The sequence below is a fragment of the Phyllostomus discolor genome, chromosome 2 (genome assembly GCF_004126475.2).
Source record: "Phyllostomus discolor isolate MPI-MPIP mPhyDis1 chromosome 2, mPhyDis1.pri.v3, whole genome shotgun sequence".
Classification (NCBI taxonomy): Eukaryota; Metazoa; Chordata; class Mammalia; order Chiroptera; family Phyllostomidae; genus Phyllostomus; species Phyllostomus discolor.
In genome coordinates this window covers 154,366,226-154,388,596 of record NC_040904.2, presented here as the reverse complement: position 1 = coordinate 154,388,596, position 22,371 = coordinate 154,366,226, and the positions used below count along the sequence as shown (strand labels likewise).

The 22,371-nt window shown below is 40.0% G+C and overlaps 1 protein-coding gene and 1 pseudogene across 1 annotated transcript in view; one reads left to right on the top strand and one right to left on the bottom strand.

The window, feature by feature from the left end:
• WIF1 (WNT inhibitory factor 1) overlaps window positions 1-12,085 on the bottom strand; it is a 69,735-nt gene extending 57,650 nt beyond the window's left edge. The window contains exons 1-2 of the mRNA XM_028533187.2: window positions 11,573-12,085; window positions 10,961-11,100 (exon numbers count right to left, since the gene is read on the bottom strand). Of these exons, the coding sequence (XP_028388988.1) occupies window positions 10,961-11,100; window positions 11,573-11,720 (288 nt within the window). The 5' untranslated portion in view covers window positions 11,721-12,085. The remainder of the gene's footprint in view (window positions 1-10,960; window positions 11,101-11,572) is intronic.
• A 3,260-nt stretch (window positions 12,086-15,345) lies between these two features.
• LOC114512943 overlaps window positions 15,346-22,371 on the top strand; it is a 37,052-nt pseudogene continuing 30,026 nt past the window's right edge.

Below are 22,371 nucleotides of genomic sequence, written 5' to 3'. Positions count from 1 at the left end.
AGACAATTTTTCCACCGACAGGGTGAGGGGGCGAGGGTGGGGAGGGGGGCGATGGTTTCAGGATGATTCAAGCACATTACATTCAAGCTCACCTCCTACTGTGAGGCCCAGTTGCTAATAGGCCTGCACCAGTTACCAGTCTGCAGCCTGGAGGTGGGGGACTCCTGAACTATGGCATACACTTTTTTAGATCTATATCATTCAGATCTGTTCCATAAGCCCTATTCATTCTGAACCATCATATTTCAACTACACCAATGACTCTGAATCCTGTGTAGCTCTCCGTGGGTCATTAGGTTCATACCTAGAATAACCATCCCCATCTGCCCCAGCCACTCTCTGCTTACTGAACATCTTTTGTGACCCAGTTTAGATGTTACCTCCTCTCTGATATCTTCTCTAAAATAGATTTACTGGATCTCTAGATTTACTGGATCAACGGCAAATCCTCTGGATTTATTCTCCCATAAAACTTTTCTTAAGGTATTTATTGGGGCCTACATCTAGGCCATATGAGGGCTCTCTGCAAATTATGGAGAAGTGTCCTCTCTGGGCAGTGAATCTGTGTCCAGCTATAAAACTGGACAAGTGTGGGTTGGATTTCAACTTGGTTAGGCTGAACTTGCTGCTTTGCTCAGACATTCCCTTATCTAATGAAAAACCTTATCTAACTGTACATATTGACCCTGAGAACTTATCACAATTATTATGATTTCTTTATTGACACCACAGTCTTTACCACCAGCTGGTGAATTCCTAGAAGGCAGTTATAGCAATTAAAACTTGTATTCTTAGCTCTGACTGGTATGGCTCAGTTGGATGGGCATCATCCTGCAAAGTGAGAGGTTGCCAGTTAGATTCTTGGTCAGGGCACATGCCTGGGTTGTGGGTTTGGACCCCAGTCAGGAGTGTACAAGAGGCATCCAATTGATGTTTCTCTCTCACATCCATGTTTCTCTCCTCTTTCTCCCTCTCTCAAAATAAATATATAAAATCTTTTTAAATTTTTGTATTCTCAGAACCTAGGACATAATAAGTATTGATAAATGTTTTTTTAATTGTTATTTTTTGAAACGAGGAGATATTCAAAAAGTTTTCAAAGTAAGATCTCCAAAGTGTGTAATAAACATGCACATAAGTGTTCTTGGCTGTAGAGTCTTGGGCAACTAAATTGACGTCCTTATGTTCTAGTTTCTTCATCTATAAATTAGACATAATGGCAGTTCCTACCTCAGGGTCATTGTGAGGATCTGATGAGATAATATCTGTAAGTGCTTAGAGGAGTGCGCAGCCCAGGTTGTGCATTATGTAAATATTGATTCTTATTATTAACATAGGAAAAATAAGGAGTAGTCTGAGATGAACCTTTTTAAATTTGACAAGACAATTTAGAGGAAGAATCTTTTTGTCTTGATTTTTTCAAATCATAGAAATAGATATTACAGTTTGTATAAAGATATTACCATAAATATTACATGATTAAAGATGTTTTATTTAAGAAGTAGGATCCTAATATTTTAGAATTTAGAAGGAGTTTGGAGGTGACCCAAACTACTTTTCTTATAGGTGGAAGAATTGACTTAAGTGACCTTTCATGGCTTCAAGTGTTTCTCCATCCGGCCTTACCAAATGTCCAGCTTCAGCTTCCCTCTCCTTGGCCCTCTATGTCCTACCTTCCACCCATCAAGCCCCAGGCCCAGGGACCATTAGTCTCTCTCAGAATGCACTTGTACAACTCCCTTACCTCTGCCTGTGACAGTCCTTCTAACTGTGCCTCATTCGTGCCTCCGCCTCAGTTGATTAAATAACTTTATGCATGTTCTTCAAGTCCTAGTTCTATTGTTACGTCTTGTCTGGTAAAGCCTTCCCCGTACTTCCTCAGCCAAAATTAGCTGCTTCCTCCTCCATGTTCCTGGAGCTTGCTCTATGATTATACCTGTATTTAGCACTGATGAAAGCAAGGACTAGGATTGAATCCCTGCTGCATAGGCTTGAATCCCAGCTCTGCCACTTACTCTCTGTGTTTCCTTTATTCCGCTGTGTCTCAGTTGCTTTATCTATCAAATGGGACCTACCTCATATATTCATTCATCCAACAGACAGTTTTTGACTGCTTATCATGTGTCAGGAGCTGTTCCACACCTGGAGTTGTATGGTTAACAGGACAAAGTCCTTGCTCTCATGGGCTTACACTGAACAGAAGTCAAACCATTAAAATCAAATATAATCAATTGTATCATTATACTAAGTGCCATGAAGAAACAGACAGCAGAGAAGAAGACTTAGAGTAATGGGGGGGGTGTGTTTTAGAGAGGGAAGTCAGGGGAAGGCTCTTAAAGGAGGTGACATTTGATTATACAAGGGACAAACGCAGAAGCAAGCCATAGAAGTCAGGCAGGAGTACATTTAGGTGAAGGACACTTCCTGTGCAAAGGCCCAGAGGCAGGCAGGATGAGCTGGGGGCAGAGGGACAGAAAGGCCAACAGGGCAAACTGCCGAGTTAGTGAAGCTGAGAGTGGGAAGAACTGAGTCACCCCTTCCTAGCACCAAGACTATCAGATTGTTATCTCCTAAATATTTTCCCAATCCACTTTACACTTCCCTTCTCCCTAATCTTCTATCTTATACCTGATTTCTCCCCTTACAGTCAACTCCTCTTGAAGCTATTTCCCATCCTGCTGACAAGATGATCTAAAGATGAAACTCTGACCCTATTGTTCTCTGCTTTGTACTTCTCTGTGGGTTGACTTAACATTGCTTACAGAGTAAGTCCCAACTGCTTTCATGCTGGACAAAGTCCTTTAGGATGTAGCTCCTGCCTACCTCTTCACTTCCTACTTTACACAGACACTATAGCCACGCCAAAGTACTAGTTCTCCAAATAATGTATTTCTGGGCTCTGTGCCTTGCTTCAGGCTGTTTCCGTTTCCTTAAAAGGATTCCCTCTCCCAGATTTTTGCTTGGCTAACTCAAATCAGACTCAGCTCAGAGTTATGTCTCTGTGTGCTCAGTATAACCTGGGAATGCATCAGTGCTTCCATAATACCACTGAGCAGGAATTATTAACAGGCCGATATACATACATATATATATATATATCTGTCTCTCCAGGTAACTTTTAATTGTCTCAAGGGCAGAGAATTGGTTCTTAGTGTTTTTCCCCCAGAGTGTGGTCTGAGTTCTGGCCAAAAGCAGCTAAGCAAGGACTAGGTTTATCTCCTTTCCATTGTTGCCAGATAAGAACTCCCTCCTTAATCTCTCCCTTGTCCCAGACCCACAATGTTTAGATGCCCTGCAAGATTTTGTTCAGGTGAATGGGGTTCCAAAGATGCCTGAAAATTTCAAGAGTCTCAATCATATTTGTCCATAAAATTAAAAAAGAAGACAAAATGTACAGCTCAGAATAGACATCCACATGTCTATCCGAGAAAAACTGGAAAGAACAGAAATTGTCTTGTGACTTTCAAGTTTTACTTAATAAGTTTTAAAAGAAAATAGAGCCCTGGCTGGTGTGACTCAGTGGGTCTAGTGCTGGTCTGTGAGTCAAAAAGTCACTGATTTAATTCCCAGTCAGGGCATATGCCTGAGTTGTGGGCCAGGTTCCCAGCTGAGGGTGTGCAAGAGGCAACTGATGGATGTTTCTCTTCCTCTGTTTCTCCTTCCCTTCCCCTTGCTCTAAAAGTGAATAAATAAAAATCTAAATAAATTTTAAAAAGTAAAATAGATTACTTGAAGAAGCAAGCTTATTTTAAATAATTCATTTCTAGTGTTCAACTCTCATTATTTAAACTAAAGGATACCCAGCCAAACATGATTTCTATACCTTTATTATACTTCTCATGATACTTTAAAGAATAGTATAGGAGTTGAAAATAGAAGCTAAGTCAATTCTTTTTCAAATTAACATATTATATTCCTTATTTAAGCTTTGTTTTACATTAAGTTCAAAGTTCTAGTTTCCATTACAAAATTAAATTGACTTATTAAAATCCTATGCACTAAAAGAAAGCAATATTTTATAGTTCCATGACCTAATCACTTAAAAAAAATTACTGTGGAGCTGATACTAATTATCACAAACTCTTCCAAAAGTTTAGAAAAAAGAGCAAACAAGCGGTTGTGGAAAAGCTACTGTCCACCCAACACATACAGCAAAGACTGACTTAATACATCTGGGAACAAACTTTCAAAATATTGAATCTATTCTCTTCAGAGCAGAGAAGAGAGAAACCTCCCTGAATTGTTTCATCTTATTCCCCTCTTTGTCTGCTATTTGACCTTGAAGTCCCCTTTACTGAATTTCTGTTACCTCTCAAATGAGATACAAGGACCCCCATGATTATCTAAAACATGCCTTCCCCTTTAAGACCTCCAGGCACTTAAACATCCTGAGCTCTCCACTTGGAAGGCATTTGTCTGATGAATGCTTAAGCTATCTTTAGGAATTAATTTAGACAACACCTGCTCAATAGAGTGCTCCTGGCTCCCTTCCTCCTCCAGGCAGAGACAAGAATGGTCTTATTTATGTTCTTAGCCAAATCTATACTTTCTAACCTCATTTTAGTGAGTCTGATGAATTTTTGTTTCCCATACTGTGAGCTACCTGAGGGCAAGGACCATGTTTATTCCTCTTTGTATGGTCTGTGACTAACTCAAGTGTCTGTGATTGTTGATTCAGTGAGTGCTTGAAGCAGACAGAAATGCTGCATGAGAAAACAACTCCCCATTCACTAAGGAAAGGTAACCAATTTATTCCCACATTGGCAAGTGGGGCAAGTTGGTTTAATTACTACAGCAAAAGAAGCCCTGATCAGACTGGCTACAGGATGAAGCATTTTCACTGAACTCTTAATTCCCGAAGTTTTCCTTCACGACACCCATCCTATTCATCAGGGACATTTAAGTTAAATGAGTTTAATCCAAAACAAAATGCTTTATTGAATATCATGCATTTCACTTCACCACAGCAATTTAAAAGAGTTTTATTTGTGCAAGCATTTTAAAGTCAGGAATAAACACGGAGAATAGCAGTGAAGGGTTTGTTTACGCGCCTTGACACCACTGTGTAAGGAAGACATAGTGGAGTTTACATTTATGCCATGTAAATCGCTATAGAACCAGATGTTGCTTACAGGGTACCTTGTAACTCATCTCCTCTAAGCAATAAAGCTTTTTTTTTTTCCTGGCAAAAGTTTGAGGAACTTACTGCTGTTTTGTATCAGCAGATACAACAGATGGCTGGCACATGCCTGCTTTGCTAAATGAAATGGGCTCTCTGCAGAATTGCTCTTTGATCCCTAGTGGCATGTCCACAACACCACAATGCAAAACGCCACAGCACAGCACAATCTAAACATTAAAGGTTTAAAGCTGCGTTTTTGCTATGAGTACCTCCTTTTTAAAAAATCATGCCCATGATATGTAAACATATTCACATTCCCACTTTGAAACCATGGAAAAGAGGTTAAAAAACAAGGCATTTCCTCCTTTTAGTGATATAAAACCACGTCAAAGGTATGACGGCAAATCCCAGGAGTGCAAAGGTATGCAGCCACTTGGATTCTAACTACCAAAATAATCATAACTCCATTAGGAAAAAATGTGGACAGTATACATTAAGGGATTTAAATAACAATAACAGTAATAAGCGTTACCCTAACTTCAGAGTTGAAAGGAGGTGTTTAAGGGTATTTGGCAGTTCCTTTGAAGAGGGAGAGGAGATACTTGAATTTAAATTCACTATTGTTTTTCTTTGGTTTTTGTCAAGGAGAGGAAGGAAAAAAGTATTTTAATACAGGTCTCCTTAACTCAACCACCAGTCTAATGGCAAATTTGAGACTGCAAAACTGCAGCCAATTTAATGGGACCAATGTTACATTGTATCAAATACTACATCACAAAAACAAGCTTTCTGGACCTTTGGGGGCATTTTAATGACAGAATTGGATTATCCAGTTGATGTTACAGAAACATGTCCAGTTGATATCACAGAAGCAATAGATTAATTCTATTTTTTTTAAATTAGCAAAAAAGAAAAAAGGGAGTCAGTTGTCAGGAAAATAGCCTGTTTGTGACTTCTTTTTTCCAGGGGAATTTTCCTCATTTTAAAGATGAATTTGGGTGCTACTAACAGAAATCATTCATAAAGACACTACTATCCAGGCAAAGTTCTTCAGCTTTCTTTAGATTTGATTTTGTGTTATTATTGTTATTGTTTTGGCAGTCTTCAATAATTCAAAACATTTCATTTTTAATTGATAGGGAGCTAATAAGGGTTATGAACACATTTATAATTAACCTTACATGTTGGAAAATATTTCACTTGATACACTGTATTTTCAGCATATCTAATATTTCCTGTTTTCCAATGATTACACATAAAACCAAGGAGCACATTTTTGCAGTTTAATAAAATAAAATCAATTCTTCTACAATATCCACATAATCACCCACCTCTCCAGGACAGCAGACAAAATTCTGATCTTCCTTTCCTATACCTACAGTAAGACTTTTAATTTTTGTTTTTAAACTTCATGAAATTGAGAGACATGAAGGTATATCATTAATTTCTGGTGGTTAAAAGAACTATGAGCCCTATACGTGATAAAAAGCTTATTCTAAGATCTGGACCTCTTGAAACAAGTGGTTAAATCTTGCTAGCATCCAGGTGGGAAGTTTGAAGTTAATATTGGCCACTTATCTTCACCCAGAGAATTTCTATTCTATAGACACCAGTTCACCCCAGCCCTTCCAATCATTGCAGAAATCCAGGCATTTGGTCACAAGGAGGTTGGAAAACGTATAGATGGCTTAGCTTAAATCTATTATCACTACTAAAAAAGCCAACATAAAAAGGGATGATGCTCTGGCTGGTGTGGCTCAGTGCATTGAGCACAGGCCTGCGAACCACAAGGTCACTGGTTTGATTCTCAGTCATGGCACATGCCTGGGTTGTGGTCCAGGTCCCCAGGGTGGGGCACACGAGAGGCAACCACACACTGATATTTCTCTCCCTCTCTTTCTCCCTCCCTTCCCTTCTCTCTAAAACTAAATAAATAAAATCTTAAAAAAAAAAGGGATGCCCTATTAACTAGGTTCTAGTCTCATAGTACCTTGGCTCTGTAATGCAGGTGATAGACTATATTACAGTTATTAAGATCAAGTCTATATGGTCTTTCTAAAGATCATATAAGATTTTATCAAACATTTATTGTGTGATCTATATAAATAAAAATTTTTGGCCTTATACTAAATTCATTCAAGTGGAAATCAGCAGTAGTGTCCTAATATTAGAATTCAGATTTGTCTAACAAAACTTCTCATTAAAATTTTATTTGAAAGCCATTAAGTTTAGAAAGGCTTACTTTTCAAGTAAAATGTTTAATTAGTGCATAGTTTAGAAGACTGAAATGGTTGCTCATGGCCCCTACCTGTCTCAAATTCAGAAAAAATTAGAATAAGGGATGTCTCATTAAAAAATATCAATTATTAACAGTTATATATAGTAACAAAGAGTACATTTCTTTAATTACTAAAATCCTTTAGGCCTAAGCCTCTTTAGTAGAAATTATTCTCTCATCTAATAGTCTTGAGATGGGGCATGACAGATAATGAGTATTTTAAATGGGTGATAAAAGTGGAAACAGGGTTTTCCATGGAAAATGAGGACTTCAGGAAGAGAAAGAGGTCAGGTAAATTTCATTTCAAGTAGGAAAACCTTCCAAAGCATATTTTCAGGGATCTCAAGATACTGGTGGTGATCCAATGTGGGAGGATCCATAGTTATAGTGAATTTGGGAGGACCCGTAGATATAATCAGTCATGAAAACCATTTGTCTCACCATTTGTTGAGTGATGTGTAGTAAAAAAATGCTACTAGATGATAAATATACATAAACTATAATACAGAACACCATACAACTTTAAACTCTAAAATATACCCTTTCACACACAATGTAATGTAAAATAAATTATAAATACATATTCATGAAAAAAACAAAATAATATATGCAGATGTAACTAATATTTACACCTTGTAGCAGCAATTTTCAGCTTTTTCATCTCATGGTACACATTAACTAATTACTAAAATTCTATGGCACACCAAAATATATATTTTTTTACCAATATGACCAACAAAAATAGGTGTAATTTTTATTCATTCACACCAAACGGCTATTGTTGTGTTGGTCATTGTCATTTATTTATATTATTTGACAATCTGTGGGAAAAGGGCTGTGCCCCTGACTAATCTGTCAGGTATTGCATATTTTAAAAATTCTTGTGGTACATTTCTTGACAGTTGCTGCCTTGGAGGATCAGACATTTATCAAATGTTTTTTCCTATATCTGCCTACATATTTCAATTTTTACTCATATCAGTGATTATTTCCTTAGGATGAACCACTGCAAGTAAAATTTCCCAGTCACAGTATCTATATCAAACCTTTTGCGATCGGATTAGAATTGCCTTACAAAAAAGCTGACATGCATCAGCCACATATGAGTATGTACAATTCTCCACATCCTACAAAGCACTTAAAAAAAAACTTGACCAAATGATGTGGAAAAATGAATATCACTGTAATTTTTATTTGCATTTGTTTGAAGTAGAACATGAAAGTTATTTTAAATGGCCACAAAAACACCTTGGGTTATTGGACTAATCATTTATTGGAAGTATATAACACCTACTGCCTCTATGAGGTGTTCAATCCCAAAGTTATTTTAACTTTCTTCACATGTTTCCCAAACACTTAAATATGAAGTTTAAATTTTCATTAATCAGCTCTGGGTTGTCCTTGTGCTTCATGAAATCCCAACATGTTTGATATTACTTGGATGAAATAACTAGATCAGGGAATGAACTTTTCATTTTCCTTGTAGATGTGTTGATGTGGTTTGGCTATAGCCAGAGATGCCTTTGAAAGTGTTTAATTGCTATTGAAGTCATTGTTTTTTCCATCAACAAAATTTCCATACATAGTTTTTCTAAAAACTATGGTGCTAGAAACACATAACTTTGAATAAAAGAGGTCAAATTTAAAAACATCTTGCCGTTTGGCATTGTAAAGATCCCACCCCCTCACTTCCCTCCTCCCTAAGAAAAACAGCCACCTGTGGTCACCCAACCAGAGCTGACTGAACACAGAGAGGGGGATAATTTAAGTGAGGTGCTAACACTGTCCTGCATAATGAGATGATCCACATGGGTAATCAACACTCAAAACGGACCTTCATCTCCATGCCAGTTCTACCATCTTCTCTAAAGCCCAAGAATCAGTATTCCTGAGGGTGTTTGATGAGCAACCTGTTTTGTACTCAACAATATGCTAGTGTCTGCAGACATGCCCTGTGCTATAAGGCAACAGGGGAAATAACACAAAATTTAGGCTTTGCTTTAAATTCCATTCTTTGGAAGACAAACTCAGATAAAAATAAATAAATAGATAATAAATAAGAGCTATTGATGTTTTCTGCTTCTCCTACAGTTACCAAACTCTTTCAGCTAGGGAGTAGTGCAAGTCATCTAATGGATTTTATGAATCCATAAAAGTACAGGTAAGGAAACACTAAAAAAAAAACGCAATTAATATTGATCCCATTTGACACTGGTCAAACACAAGTAAACAAATTCAAGTGAAACAAAAGAATAATAAAAAGTCCACTTATTGACTCATTACTGGTTTCATGATATTCTAAAATTAATTGTCCATAAAGTATCTATAAAGAGGGAACTGTAGGAAGAAAAGCAATAATCTCCCTTTAAAGTGGTACAAGCCTCAGTGAACTTATCTGCAAAATGGGGGTATCAGAATAGATGGCCTTCTTGCTATAAACTTCAGTAGATACAAAACATTTCTCTCCCTCTCTCTTAATCTCTCTCTCTCTCTCTTGCAGCACCAATGTAGTGTCAGAGGATTTAGATTTGATCTACTTTAGAAAAGAAAGACGTGAGAACAGATCTGAGAGAAAAGAGACAGCTAACAGGTAATTAAAGGGAACCAAAGTGGTTTCTCAATTCAAAATAGTTACTTTTTATAAAGTGGGTTTTTTTTTTTGGATCACATTATTCATGAAAATATCCATTTAAGTAATTTTAGGGAAAAGAGTCCTGAAAAGTGATTTTAATTAAAATTTCAATGATTTTCATAGAACACATTTCTATGTGTTCTATGAAACACATAGACACATTTTAACAAATAATGAGCAAAAGAATTTATTACTTACCATTTGTCATTAGAGATCATTTGATTAGAGGTCATTTATGAGATACTGAAACCATACAAAAGGTAATGTATAAAAACAGCTAATATGCTAGGGAAAAAAAAAGGAATACTTCTTTGTGAAAATACATTACAATTGCAGTTTTCTTTTTCCATATAAAACTATTTAAATGGTAACTTTAAAAAGTCAATAGCCTGCAATATTTTACAAATATTCTTTTTGAGTCTCTGAACTTCTACCAGAAATATATAGCATTCATATAATTCCAGTGAATAACATTCAACATATCAACTTTTTTAAAAGCACAATGTCAAAAATACTTATAGTCTTTAAAATTGGTTGTAAAGTACAGATGTCATAACTGATTAGTAAATGCTGTGGGGACAAAGAGCCTTTTAAATACTATGTTAAATTTTAATGTCAATAATCACAGACAGAAGTGATGTTGGTACTTGGGGTCCAGCAGTCTGAAGACACCACGTCTTATCAAAACAGTGAGCTTAGCCACAGTGCTTACCCTTTTCTTCTGAGAATTCTTAATTTATGTGACATGTTTAAATAAATGGGAGTTAATTCTTTATTTGCTTTGGAGATCAGATGCAAAATCACTCTTATAAATTATAAATATGTGCCAGGCTACACACTATACAGTATTATTTCTACCTGTCATCAGGCGGTAGAAATATTAGAGGGTAATTTTCTCCACCTCTTCTGGTCAGAGTTCAGAACTTACCTGTCCTGCAGCTTGCCAGGTAAAATTCATGGAATGGATATTGACAGGAATAGCTGGCATTCTCTGTTGTGCTTTTCTGAAATCATGTGTGAAAGGGGCCATTTTCCCCTCTGAAACAATCAGGATATCTTCTTCAAATCCTAGTTTGTTTAAAAAAATAAACAAAACTATCAAACTAGGTGGACTTAAAAGAATCCAAATCAGCAACTGCATGCAAGAACACCAAAGATTTAGTATGGGTCATCTCGTTTCACAAAGCACCTGCCTTGTTTTCCTCTGGATGTGATAAGAATGATGCCAACAAGCAGATGCTTTCAGGGAAAAGGAGCGGACGTGGAGTTAACAGATGCTAATAAATGCTGGGTCCACCTAAAAACGGAGAGTTGTAGAAACTAGCAACAGCAAGATCAGCGCATGACATCAGCCTAGGTTTCTCCAGAGAGAAATTTATATGCTTTCAGATGGAAAATGGCTAATTAGGAAGGGGAGCAATTTCCCATGGAAATTAAGTTTTAAAAACATACTAAATGCATGCATCGATCCTTTTTTAATGGAAGTTTGAAAGAGAGTGAAAACATAGGCAGAGGAAGGTGTTGGGCTCTGGCGCCTTACCTATGAGCACTCTTGCCTGGTGAGCATCAATCCACAGGTACAGGCTTTCCTCGCGCGGCTGCCCGACCTCTGCCCGCAGCACCAGCAGGTACTGGAGGATGCTCCAGAGCCGGAGCCCGGCGTTGAGGAAGGCTCTTCTCTGGGCCATGCTACTCCGGACCTGTTCGCTGGTGGCTCTCGCTGCTGAAACTCTTGCAGCACCTACAGCAACCTGCAGTGGTGAAGGTCTCACTCAGCGGGAGCTGTGCTCGCTTAGACTGCTGGACGCTAGCCTTCCGCTCCCGTGCGAGTGAACCAGGGAGAGCCAGAGGAAGAGGGAGGGGAAAGAGCGGGCGCCAGCCGGACAAGAGGAGGGGGCGCTGGAACGAGAGGGGACAGCAGAGACGCAAGACTGGCAAAGCTGCAGATGCCAGCACGCAAGGCGAGGCCAACAGTCAGAGGGTTAAATACAGCGAGAGGAAGAGCGGGAAGGGCGGGCGCCAGTGGGATGCGTGCGAGGAGTGACGAGGCCCAGCCAGCCGCCACTGGTGGGCGCTACGGGTCTCGCGGGGCGGGGCGGGGCGGGGCGGGGCGGAGTGGGACCTTGAAAGCTGCCTTTAGACTGCAGTGGGCTCAGTGCGAGCGCACGCAAAGGCGTGCTTGGTGGAGGCGGTTGAGGAAAAGCTTATTTAGAGGGATTCCTGGGGTTACACTGGCTTGTTCCTCCAGCCAGTCAAGGGAAAGGTGTAGGGAAATAGGGTGAGCTGAAATCTCAGGGTTTTACTGAGCGCCGATGATGATGATGATGATGATGCGGACGACAAGGACGACTCCCATTTCTACACCGGTGCTAAATGAAGCTGTATATTCTTCCACTTCTCCCTTTCCGCCTATTATTCCTCTCTCTGCAGACCCTATCCTCTTCAATCCGCGCTGCGTTGACATATTCCGCGTTCCCGTGCATTTAAAACCTGAGACTCCAGCGTCCAGTGGTGCCCTGACGGCAGATACCCCTTGCGCACTTGTCAGACACCGTGGAGTGTGCTTTAACCCTCCTGGCAGGCCGGAAAGAGTTCCCTGGGCTCTGAATGACCCTGAGGACCCTGACCCTGTAGGGTAGGGCTCCCTAAAATTGTGAATATCTTCATATTTGCTGGTGTTTCGGTAAACTTGGAGGAACGCTCTGGTACTGAAATCACAGGATCCTGAAGACAAGACCAAGGCTCTGGCCTTGCCTGTGGGAACAGTAGTTGGTTAGTGGTGAGCTCCAGCCTAACATACCCACCCGACCCCAGCCAAAAGGACTTAACTTTCCCCCTACCTAATCCCTTGGAGGAGCAAAAGGTTTGGGCTATTTATTACGAAGGATTTCAGATTCAGAAAAGTGTTTACTTCTCTTTGTTGTTTAGCACCTAGATGCCGAGTGAGACAAATGCCTCCTCAAGGACTAAGTGTCTGGGCTGGGGTGGTGTTTCACTCAGTGCTTGGTGCTGTAGTGGACATTTCAGAGGGAAAAACAAACAGAAACAACAGAAGGGAAGTTGAACATGTGCCTACACTGAACTAAATAAATGTTAGGTCATTAGAAGTTACTAAAATGAACAGAAGATGTGGTTCCAGTTACAAAATAATTTCAGCTGTACAACTGTTGATCTTTGAAAAGAAATAGCTGCCTCTGACAATTTGAGTTTGCAGTGTCTTAATTTTAAAAATATTTTTATTTCAAATGCTTACTTAATTCTTACAACACTTTCAAATAGGTGCAATAATTATTTCCATTTTATCAATGGGGAAACAAGGCTCAAAAAGAGTCCTGTAAGTTGATTGTGGTTACCTAGCTAATAAGTGGTAGGGTTAGGGTTCAAATCCCAGTCACTCTGATTTCAAAGCACACGCTCTTTCCTGCTATAAGTAACTCATAATTAAGTAGGTTTGAATTCAAAGCATCACAACCAGTCTCCCTTTAAAATAAAAATAGTTAGCTCTGGCTGGTGTGGCTCAGTGGATTGAGCACTGGCCTTCGAGCCAAAAGGTCACCAGTGTGATTCCCAGTCAGGGCACATGCTAGGGTTGCAGGCCAGGTCCCCGGTTGGGGGTACATGAGAGGCAACCACACACTAATGTTTCACTCTCTTTTTCCCTGTCTTCCCCTTTCAATAAAAATAAATAAAATCTTTAAAAAATACTTTACCTCTTTTCAAATATTTTGTTAGTTTATATTTCAGAGATTATTTGTTTATTTAATGTATTCATATACACTGGGAAATTTTTAAAGCACTTGAGCATTGTAATGCCAATTGTCTCCAAGTTAAAGATAATTTCAAAACACAACAGACATTTTCTTTGAGTGCAGAAAGTGTGGTTTTAATTGAAATTTTTTCCCTAAGTATTGCTCGAACCTCTATGGCTCTTGGTGCAAGGACGCCCTCTACAGGTTGTTCTAATCAAATGCTAGTAACTGAATACTTTCCATGAAATGTACTTTTTGGTAGAGAAAAAGAGGTACTAAATTTCCTCCTAATTTAAATTCCTCTAAGTGAGGTTCTTCTACAGCAGTTTAATTTGGTGTTGATGATAATAGTAACATACCTTTTTGTAAGAAATTATTTTTCCTTCCAGAATGGTTGGTCTCTGTTCACTTCTGTCCAACAGTGGACAATTAGAAAAATATTTTATTATAGAGAAAAATATTATTTAAAAACATTGGATTTGAACCCTTTGGTTTTAAAGAGAAGGAAGAAACTGTTATGTTATACAGCAATAAGATAGTTTCAAGAGTAACAGGGTATATATCTTTTGGGGGAAGGTCCATCTAAGAGTGCAGTCAGGCTTGACTCTCTTTTCTGTCATTAAGGAGCTGTGAAAGTGGCCTTTTTTCATTTAGAATGCAGTCATTTTTAAAAAATCCTCCACTCAAATAAAAATACGATATTTATTTGCACATGATAAAATTTGGAAATAATGTCCTATGAAATAATGTATTACAAATCAAACTTTGTGCAGTTTGGAAATTCTATTCCATTTATTTTCCAGTCCATTCCTTTCCTTGTGTAATTTATTCTCATCAATTACATTTACAAATGTAAATGTAATTTACAGACAGGTTCATTTATTTGTTCATTAACCCATTTCCTCCTTCCAAAAAGATTTATTAAACACCTATTTTGTGCAAGACACTTTCCTAGAAAGTACAGGAAACACAAAGACAGTAAGAAACATCATGAAACTACGTGAAAACAAAACATGATCCCTGCCCGTGAAGAGCATTGGAGTTTATTAAAATGAGAGAGACAAGCACCAAAGTAACTGTAATACAAGGCAGAACATGGTGATTGTTGACAAGACAGAAGGACTGGAAATTCAAAGAACAAATCTCATAGTTGGGATTCTGAAAGTTTTTTTTAGCTCTTTCCTAAAAAAAACCAAAACCATTGACTAAGTGTCTGATGTATGAACTGTTCAGGCACAGGGGGAAGGTGAGTAAAAAGTCAACCCCACTGGAAAAAGAAGAATTAAAAAAAAAAAAGAAGACAGCCCCTGCTCTTGGATTCTCAGTCTAACAGACAAGGGTGTTAAAAATAAACAATAAGAATGAATGTTCTGGCCTGGTAGCTCAGTTGGTTAGAGCATCATCCTGATACCCCAAGTCTGCAGGTTCAATACCAGGTCAGGGTACATAATAGAATCAACCAATGAATGCATAAATAAGTGGAACAACAAATCCATGTTTCTCCTTCTCCCTTCCTCTCTCTGTTAAAAAATCAAGAAATTTTCAAAAAGGAATGAATGCCATGATGGGGACATACACCGGGTATTTTGAGACTCGAAAATCTCTTAATGCAGACTGCGTTCTGGGAGGACTTCCTGCAGTGCAGGGTACTTGAGCAGTCTTGAAGGTTGAAGGGCAATTCAGCATGCATGGGAGGGAGACAAGGGAGGGACACCTGGTCACAGACAGTGGCAATTTCAAGAACAAAGACTAGAGAAAGAATGGAACCACCAAGGATCTGCAAGCAACCATCCGCAGTTTGATGAGCCTGGGCGGGGTTGGGGGGGGGGGGAGTGGCTGGATGAAGCCAAAACGGTAGGGAGGAGCTGGTTATGGAAGACCGTGTGGAGAAGAATCCCAAATAATTTATAGAGACACATAGCCTGCAAGGAGGTGGAGCATAAATCCCCAGTTCTTAAGTGTGGGCTGTGTATGGTGACTTCCCTTCATAGACTTCAGTGTGGAAAGGGGGAGAAAAGAATAACTTTACAGTGGAGAGACATGACAAACATGACCTCATCTAGGTGATCAAGGTCAACCTCAACTGTGATAAGTTATGTTGATAGTATGTGCCCTTGATACAGTGTGATGAGAATGGCACTTCTCTCAAAAACTCATAAACTCTAATCATGAGAAAAATATTGGAAAAGCCAAATTGAGGGACATTCTACAAATACCTGACCAGAAACCCTCAAAACTGTCAAGGTCATCAAAAACAGGGAAGTCTGAGAAACTGCCACAGCCGAGGGGAGTCTGACATGCATGACAACTAAATGTAATGTGTTGTCCTGGACGGGATCCTGGGATGGAAAAAGGACAGCAGATAAAAACTAAAGACACCTGAATAAACTATTAATGACAATGTATTAATAAGGGTTCATTAATTGTGAGAGGTGTACCATACCAGTGTAAAATGTTAATAACAGGAAAAACTGAGTATAGGATAGAAGGGAACACTACACTGTCATTGCCATTTTTCTGTAAATCTAAAGGCACTCTAAAAAACAAAGTTTACTTAAAAAATAAAAGATAAAGACCTAGATTCATTCAAACACTTAGCTGCCGGCATTTGAGTATCAGATCTCTCATAAAAAAAATTGCATTTCTAGCTTCTCAAGGCCTTTTCTGGCTTCTCATAGCCTGTTCAAGGAAAATTTAGAGCTCTGGCAATATTCCCTCCTCACAAGGGGATGTGTGTGAATAGGGACTACCATTCAAACAGGGCTAGTGCTTCTTTTTCTTTTTTTATTGTTATTCAATTATAGTTGTCTCCATTTGTCCCCCACTACTCCCCCCTGCCCCACCCATCCCCACCTCCCACCCTGGGTCCTACCCCTTTTTGGCTTTGTACACGTGTCCGTTATACTTCTTACAGTTACTGTACTCTGCCGCCCCTCCCCCCCAGCATGCCTCACTCATCTACTTGACTTGCTGGGCTTCTGTATGCTTCTGAGGTGTGGCCTGGAGGACAGGCAGGGAAGGTACCGAGGGGCTGCAAGTGCGGTTGTGAGGGAAGGAGGGCAAAGCCTGCTGTACAGGGGGATCATGTCATTTTCGCCAGCCCTTCTGCATTGTGGTCTCAGCCAGCTGTCTTGGTCATATCATTGAGACTGGGTCATACCTGCTGCACCCTGAACTGTGTTTTGGGAAAGAGGGGAGCAGGGCCCCTGTGGTATACTGGCATGGAAAGGTGGCCACAAGATAGTAAATGAAAAGAGGAAGTAGCCAAGCATTATTTTTAGTACAGTCCTGTTTTTAAAAAACAGACGATGTGTGTGTATGTGTATAGTTTATATGTCTATAAAATTATGCATAGAAAATATCTGAAAGGTTACATGCCAAAATAGTACCAGGAGTTATCTGTGGGAAGTGGGACCTGAAACTATGGAACAAATTGCACTTTATGCACAGGTATTTTCTGATTTTTTTTAAAGATTTTTATTTATTTTATTTTTAGGGAGGGAGAGAGAGAGAGAGAAACATCAATGTGCGGTTGCTGGGGGTTATGGCCTGCAACCCAGGAATGTACCCTGGCTGGGAATCGAACCTGGGACACTTTGGTTCCCAGCCCGCGCTCAATCCACTGAGCTACGCCAGCCAGGGCTGTATTTTCTGATTTTTAAAAAATGTACTTAAAGGCCATTTTTAAGAAGTGAAAGGTCCTTTCTTTCTGGTTTCAGTCAGTTTCTCCCCAAGTAGGCAGCTGTCACCACCTAAGCCAGCACCCTTTGCTATGCTGCTTGCATACTTTATCACTTAAGAACTGTGCATCACAACACATGACAGCTCATTACTGAAGCACAGCACAGATTGCGTGTTCCTCATCATCCTGTGCAACGCTCTTGCTCTTCTTTCCTCAAACGATGGCATTGCCAAGCAACCTAGCACAGTCTTGTCTTCCACAAACCATCTCCATTATTTTCTATTCATCCATGTTATTGTATCCCTGTGACACTAAACAGAGGAATTTTTTTTATGATCGGAAAAAAGGAAAACAGTTTTATTGCTTGATATTAGAGGAAGAGAAAGCAAATTAGAATACCTTCATAGGATAAAATATTATTGTAATATTAAGTTGATATTCTGACATATGTATTTAACCATGAAACTATCATCATAGTCAAGACAATGTATATAGTCTGTCATTCCCAAAAATTTAATAAATCATACACTTTAAATATATGCAGTTTATCATGTGTTAACTGTATTTTACTAAATTTGTTCAAAAACTTTTTAAAGAAATAAAAAATATTGATGTTTCATCAGGACACAAAAAGCACTAACCATAAAAATTTGGTAAATTGGATTATATTAAAAATAAGAACTTTTTATCAAAAGATAGCATTGAGATAGAAAAGAGAAGCTGTAGAGTGGCAAAAGATGCTTGGATATAGCAGATTTTTATCCAGAATATATAAAGAAGTTTTACCAATTTGCAAGGAAAAGGAACTCACAACACAAATGTGTTGCTTCAATAACAACCACATAATTCATCTGAAAGCACTTGGCAAACTCCAAAACCCCACCAGAGGCTGGTATTTTATGATTTCTAGAAGCAGTGGTCTGAAAAGCAGAGGCCTGGGCATGAAGCTCTCACTCACCTGTGGATCTGAGGCCATCCTGAAAACAGAGGAGTGGGAGGGGTTTCTGGTTTTAATCACTGATCTGTGAAGTCTCCAGAGCTTTATTCCCTACTGACTCTTTTCCTCTGACTTACTTGCCAGTCTGGGTTCTAGTCCTTCACGCATTCCTACATTCAGAAAGTTATCACAGGCACAGATGTCCTACAACACAGACACCAGACGCCTTGGAAAATTCTGAGTAACAGAATTACTATGTGAAGGAGCTTAATTCAGAATGAGCCTCAAAAAAACCAGCAAGGCATTTTTGATGCACAGTTTTGATAAGGCCATTTTGCTCGAGCAGGAGTAGGTGTACCATCCTCACCCATCATTTGAGAGGGTTGGTAACCCTCACTCCTTCCTTCCCCAAGTCTTTCTGTCTCTGGTGAGGCTGAGGGATGACAAAGAACCAATGGGTGGGTTGAAGACTTTTAGTTTGTATATTAGTTGGGAAAACAGAATCTTAAAAGCATGATAGTTCACAGTCAAGAAAAAAATTTAGTTTGGTATCTGGCAATTTTTCTAACAAAAACAACAAAGATATGTGCTCACTCTATCTATATCTTTATATAGTCTCCATATACATATAGCTACATATCTATATACCTTATTTTTTGGACTGTCAGACACACTTTTTCCCCTCAAATTTGGGAGGAATAATGGTTGTTAATGCTGCTGTTGAGTTCTGTTTACATTTACATTGGTGAAATATTATGTTATTTATGTTATTAAGTATTTTACCACATTTTTTGCTTCAAAAAAATTTTTCCTATTTTTCTCTAAAACCTAAGCGTGTCTTATGGTCTGAAAAATGCAGTATGTGTATCTATAATGTCAATATTTTATATGTTCCATGACATAAGAAACAACATTAAAAGATAAATAAAATATTGAGGGGACCCAAGATGGCAGCAGCGTTGGTGGCAGTTATACTTGCCTCTGCCCAGGACTGTCGGGAGCCCATCAGCAGCTGACCTTTGACACAGATGGGTCGGGTGAGACGCGTCTGCACAGCAGAAGTGACTGTGGTCGGATCTCCTGTCTATCTCCTCCTGTATGCCTGTCCCTGCTAGCAATAGGTGGTGGGATTTTTAGATACCTGTGTGTTATAACAAAAAAATCTGCACAATGCCTCTGATTCTGCACGAAATGACTTGCTGACCACAGACTAGAGACCCCTAGCAACCCTAATGTTGCTTGTTTTCCCCACCTGGAAAGTTAAGGATAGATTTAAACTATGGGCAGACTAGCTGCTAGAATGCTGGAGGAGGCCATTGCTAAAAATGTCTAGGGAGTCACCATTCAAAAGCTCAAGATTTATTAGAACCACTGCCCTGGGCAGGAGCGGTTATTGATGGGACCAGGTAAATAGAGGAGGAAGGAGTTTTAATTAAAATATAATAATCTTAGTACATGGAAACATAGTACGCCCCCCCCCAGATATGTAGTTAATAGATCTAGGCAAAAAATCATTTATCTAATTTAGACAATCTAATTTCTATAAACAATAACTAATTTTTAAATCACTCCTTATACCCCTTTGATTTAGACCAATCTATAGAAACTTAGTATTTAATTATAATCAGCATTTAAAAGTTTGTGCTTGTATAGCTTCATTGGCTATCTGATTAATGACCCTCTTGGTCAAGATAACCTTTGTTTAATATGGTTGATCTGTGGGACTTCCTGTACTTTTCGGTTATTTCTTTGTTTAACATAATTGATCTGTAAAACCTTCTGTATTTTTCGAAATTATTTCTATGGTAACCATTTTCATTTTAATAGTCACACTATGCATTGAATGTTGTATAACCTCCCCTATAAAAATAAAGATTGATTCTTCTCAGTGAGTCAGTCAGGTCTAGAGAGCCTGGCTGTCCTTCGGCATCACATCTGGTGTCTTTGTCTCCTTTCGTCTGAGCTGTTCCTCCTTCAGGGACCCTGAAACCCACTGAAGCTGGACCCCAGCACAGGACCAAACTGGAATTACAACTAAAATATAGAACAATCAACTTGCATTACCAACTGAACCCTAGCTGAACAGAAGTCTTAAAAGCAAGGGCTTATAGAAGATATCAAGACTGGTAGAAAGGGCGGAAACACTAAAAGGGCTGGCCCTGCTCCCATGTGAAATGGCTGAGAATCTGGAGGGGTATCTCAGATGCAAAGTTTCCTCCTGAGGAGAGTGGGTCTCAACCCAATGCCAGGCTCCTCAGCTCAGAGCACCAGAGCTGGGAAGAAGCAACAGTATAACATCTGCCTATGAAAATCAGTGGAGACTCTGTCTTCCAGGGACAGACAGGAGTCTAGTAGATACCCAAGTGCCCTCTTAAAGGGTCAGCACATAAAATCCCATTCCCAGCCACTCACCTGGGGCTCCAGCAGAGCACAGTGGAGTTGTGTGACAAGAGATTGGGGCTTTTAGCTCTAGGGGGAGAGCTGAAGGGGACAGCCACCAGAGTCCCTGTGCTGAATCCCTCTCCCACAACGCAGATGCCATCTTTCTTGGGTGAAGCCCTCCTGTCCATACAGGACCAGCCTGGGGGAATGCAAGAGCCCCTACCCTCCAGACTCCCTGTTGCCCTACTCTTGGAGCTCATGTCCTGTGGAGGAGTCAGCTGCCTGGGCCCAGGGTGTAGAGGTACAGACAGACTCAGGGAAGGGGGAGGGGAGCCAGTGACTGAGTTCTGTGGCTCTGGTGTGGGGCCATTCCTCTCACCCTCTTGTGAGCCTGAAATGCACCTCCCCCTCACAGGAAATCCGCTAGCTCTACCCACTGGACTCTCAGTGGTCCCACACTCCTGATTCCTGTTGGCCCACCATGCTGAGCCCTGTCTTGCCAAGAGGTCTGGGCAGAATCTGGAACAGACTGAGTTGTGTGCTTCTGGGGCAGTGGCCATTCCCTCCACCTACCCCTGAGGCTGATGGTTGGGGAGTTTTATTAGCACCACCCTACAGATTCCCTGTGGCCCAGTCAAGCTTGGGCTCTCCAGGACACCCAGGCAGAATCCAGGACAGACTGAATTATGTGGCTTTTGGACTGAAGCCATTTTCCCCACACCCAACTGGTGCAGAGCCCTCCCTTTACACGGGCAAATCTTGGTCTTTTGGGGCCTTATAAACCTTTCTGACTTAACCCTGATGACTCCCTGAAATCCTGCCCTAATACAAAAATCTGCAGGCACCCAGCAGGTGGCAACTAGCTTTGATGTACCCTGTGAGGTCTACTGAGTGGCCTCAGGTCCAGTACTAACATGAGCTTGAACCTATATCACTCTGGAGACTCACTGAGAACTTACCTCACTCATTGATAGAGCCTAATGGGCAGCTGGCAAGGACAGACAGGTGGAGGAATGCAGAGGCAAATCTTGGGGTGCCTTGGGCCTTTTGCTGACCTTCCCCTGGGCTTGGTGCTGGTGGAAGCTTGTCTTGGTGTGCAGCTTGGTTTTCTCATGTACACCCAGGCCCAGTAGGGGCAGCCACAAACTGTAGATCACTTTGTAGCTCCAAACAAGTTGCTCAGGGCCGGTCACAAGCAGCATTTGATATTGATCTCCCACAAGTCCCTCCCAAGAGGCTCCAGAATCAACACACTCAATGGCAAGCTTCAAACAACATTTGAGCAGGATCCAATTAGCTTCTCAAGTGGTACATCCAAAGGGAGATCTCAGCAGGCTCCAGACCATGCTGAGGTGAATTCTGCTACATGTGGTTAGGACACATATAGCATCTCATACATGGTGGTCAGGGCTGACTCTCACAGCCAGCCTGAAGGTAAACCCCACACATAAATGGGTCAACAACAGATGTACTAGATGAAATTGATGAAATTTCAGGCTAGATGAAATTGAGGCAAGCAATCTACCAGATTCTACCAGATATAGAGTTCAAAACAATGGTTATAAGGATGTTCAAGGAACTTAGGGTGG